A 2,618-nucleotide genomic window follows, 5' to 3' on the forward strand; every position below is an offset into this window, starting at 1 on the left:
GTCTCTGGGCAGTCGATGCCAGGGGCCAACTCATGGGTGACGGTGCCCAAACCCCAGCCCACGTCGATGTACTTGGTCTGCATGCCCGCAGGTGTGTGGCCTCCATACAGCGCCACTGCCTCCTGGACGCTCACCTCGTAGGCAATGCGCTCCCCACCGAAATGCACGTTCAGCACCTGTAGCCCCGTGGAGGACCGCAGTCTGAAGGCGAAGCTCCAGCCCCCGTAGAGCACGGCGTTGCCCTCCAGCCTGTAGCGGGGGCCTTGGGGCTGGACCAGGTGTGGGCCCTTCACGGTCATGGGGCTGGGGAAGTGCCCGCGTGGCTTGTAGGACGAGAAGAGGGGCGGCTCCTCCGTGCCTTTGGCCCCCTTGCCCTCGGGGATCGGGTCCTCCAGCACCACCACGTCCACCTCTCCAGCATCGTACTTCCGGGCCAGCTCTTCTGGGCTTCGGTAGAACTTCCCGTTGTACCAGACCTGCTCCACCGCCCAGTCCTGGGCGTTCATGCTGCTGTGGTCCAGGAGGAGCTCCAGGCCTGTGGGGTGCAAGAAGAAGCCTTCCACAAAGCGCTCCAAGATGAACCAGGTGCGGCGCTCGCCCGAGGCCAAGCCCCGAGGGGCCACGTCCGTGAAAGTCAGGCATCGGGTGTGGCAGTCTTGGAAGGAGAAGCCCGTGGTGTCCAGGAAAAATTGGTGCAAGGGCCTGGTGGCCTCCTGCAGGGTGTGGCTCAGTAGGACATACTCCGCCGAGGAGATGGGCCTGGAGTTCCAGGACACCTGGTGCCCAGGCCTGGGGGGCAGCGGGCGCAGGTAGTGGGGCCATGGCAGGGGCCCCACGGCAAACTCAGTGATGTTGGGATGATCCTGGGCTCCGAAGAAGATGACGGCACGCGCCTCCCGAACAGGCCGCCTCTGACCGTGGTCCAGAAATTTCAGCACCTGCTGCTTCCTGGGCAGCAGCATCTCAATGAGGAACACGGTGTTCTTGGCGATGGTTGATCCTCGGGAGGGCTCCAGCCTCAGGTCCTTCCGGGACCAGAGGAAGCTGCGCACGGCCTTCAGCTCCTCTGTGCTCAGGTCCGCGAACACCGTGGCCTGGCTGCGCAGGGTCCGTGGGGAGTGGTTCGCCATGGCCAGCGTCTGCAGCATCAGGATGGCAGCCATGGCCCAGCCGAGGGCCGGCCGGGCTTTCTAGCCTCATGTCTCTAGAATGTGGGAAACATGAACTTAGTTGTTTTATGGGAAGATATGGGTTTCCACTAGGCTGGCCCCGTAGTTTACCAATAGACACAGTGTTGGGGGCCAGATGTAAGCTGGCAAGGTCCTTGCACCTGAAGGGGCTAGCAAGGCTGGGACCCTTACCCATACAGTTTTCCCAGACTTGTTTGGATGGCAATTATCAGTAGAATGATAGCAACATTTGTAGAATGAGAACAGCCTTTCATAGCTTACCAAGAAGTCTGTACCTATTTACTGAGATATGCTGTACTGAGAACTTGTCCTTCTGCTGTGTCTCTCCTTAGAGATTAAGAGGAACAAAGAATACATTCCTCTTGACAGACCTCCTATTCAGTGTGTTATGTATAAATAGGATTGTGTGGCTAATAAAGTTGCTTCAGTTCATCGAGAGAACTGGAGTCCTCCCGACCCCGCTTTCCTGTCTTTCTTTCTTTTCTCAATTCCCACCTCCCTACCTCAGCTGGGCTCAACCTGTCAGGCTGGCCCTGACACATAACCAAACCCATGACCAGAGGACATGCTGGGGCAGCGGGGGCCCCAGGCTGCTCAGACCTGTGCTTTCCATTGATTTTAATTCTACACTCTCCTCGCTTGTCTGTAAGCCTTGTTTAGTCCTGCAGATTTTCATACCTAGGACAACTCCGCTTTTCCCTTATTTGTGCATTATCTCAGCGTGGCTGCACCTCCACCTTTAGAGTGACTCAACCAGGGCCTGTGACACAGGGCACCACTCCAAATGCACTTCTTATGTCCTGTGTCTTGATGAAAATGAGGTGCTGTGATAAACATAGACCCTTCCCTGGGCAGGTCATGGTGGGTAGCGATGGCCCGGGCCATGAAAGGCTTTTAAGCCAGCCCTGGCCACTGTTGCTGTCCATCTAGGTTAACACACCTTTGAAATACCACAGTGACCCTCTTTTTCATCCCCTCCAAGGTGTAACCATCCTCAAGGGAGCATACAATCTTTTCAATTGTGCATTGGCCCTTGCTTTCTTGCATCTTCATGTCATCTTTCTCAACTCCAAATGCGTAACTGAGACTACAAACTGTCATTCTCAGGAGGACTTGAGATCCTGCTTCCTGTCACTTGTCATCAGTTTTGGCTCAAATAAACTCTTATGAAAATTATCTATAGGTTTGGATGTTTCTTATGTTGACATGGGTATTAATAGTAGAACTATATTTTTGATACACCAGAATTTTTTTCATTCTAAAATTTGAAATGCAGTGCAGAAGTTCAAAGAGTGGCCTCTGGTGTCAGGCTGCCTGGGTTCAAGAGCTACATATCCCGCCCGTAGGACCAGCTGTGTGACCTTGGGCAGGTTGCTTAAACTCTCTGGGCTTCCATTTTCTCAACTGTACAATGGAAATAAACAACCA

At 54.4% G+C, this 2,618-nt stretch overlaps 1 protein-coding gene across 1 annotated transcript in view; it reads right to left on the bottom strand.

The window, feature by feature from the left end:
- The window catches only part of AOC1 (amine oxidase, copper containing 1), a 7,259-nt gene that overhangs the window by 2,941 nt on the left and 1,700 nt on the right, over positions 1–2,618 (bottom strand). The window contains exon 2 of the mRNA XM_014535872.1: positions 5–1,190. Coding sequence (XP_014391358.1) covers positions 5–1,190 — 1,186 coding nt within the window. The remainder of the gene's footprint in view (positions 1–4; positions 1,191–2,618) is intronic.

The sequence above is a fragment of the Myotis brandtii genome, unplaced genomic scaffold (genome assembly GCF_000412655.1).
Source record: "Myotis brandtii unplaced genomic scaffold, ASM41265v1 scaffold1533, whole genome shotgun sequence".
In the NCBI taxonomy this organism is placed as follows: domain Eukaryota; kingdom Metazoa; phylum Chordata; class Mammalia; order Chiroptera; family Vespertilionidae; genus Myotis; species Myotis brandtii.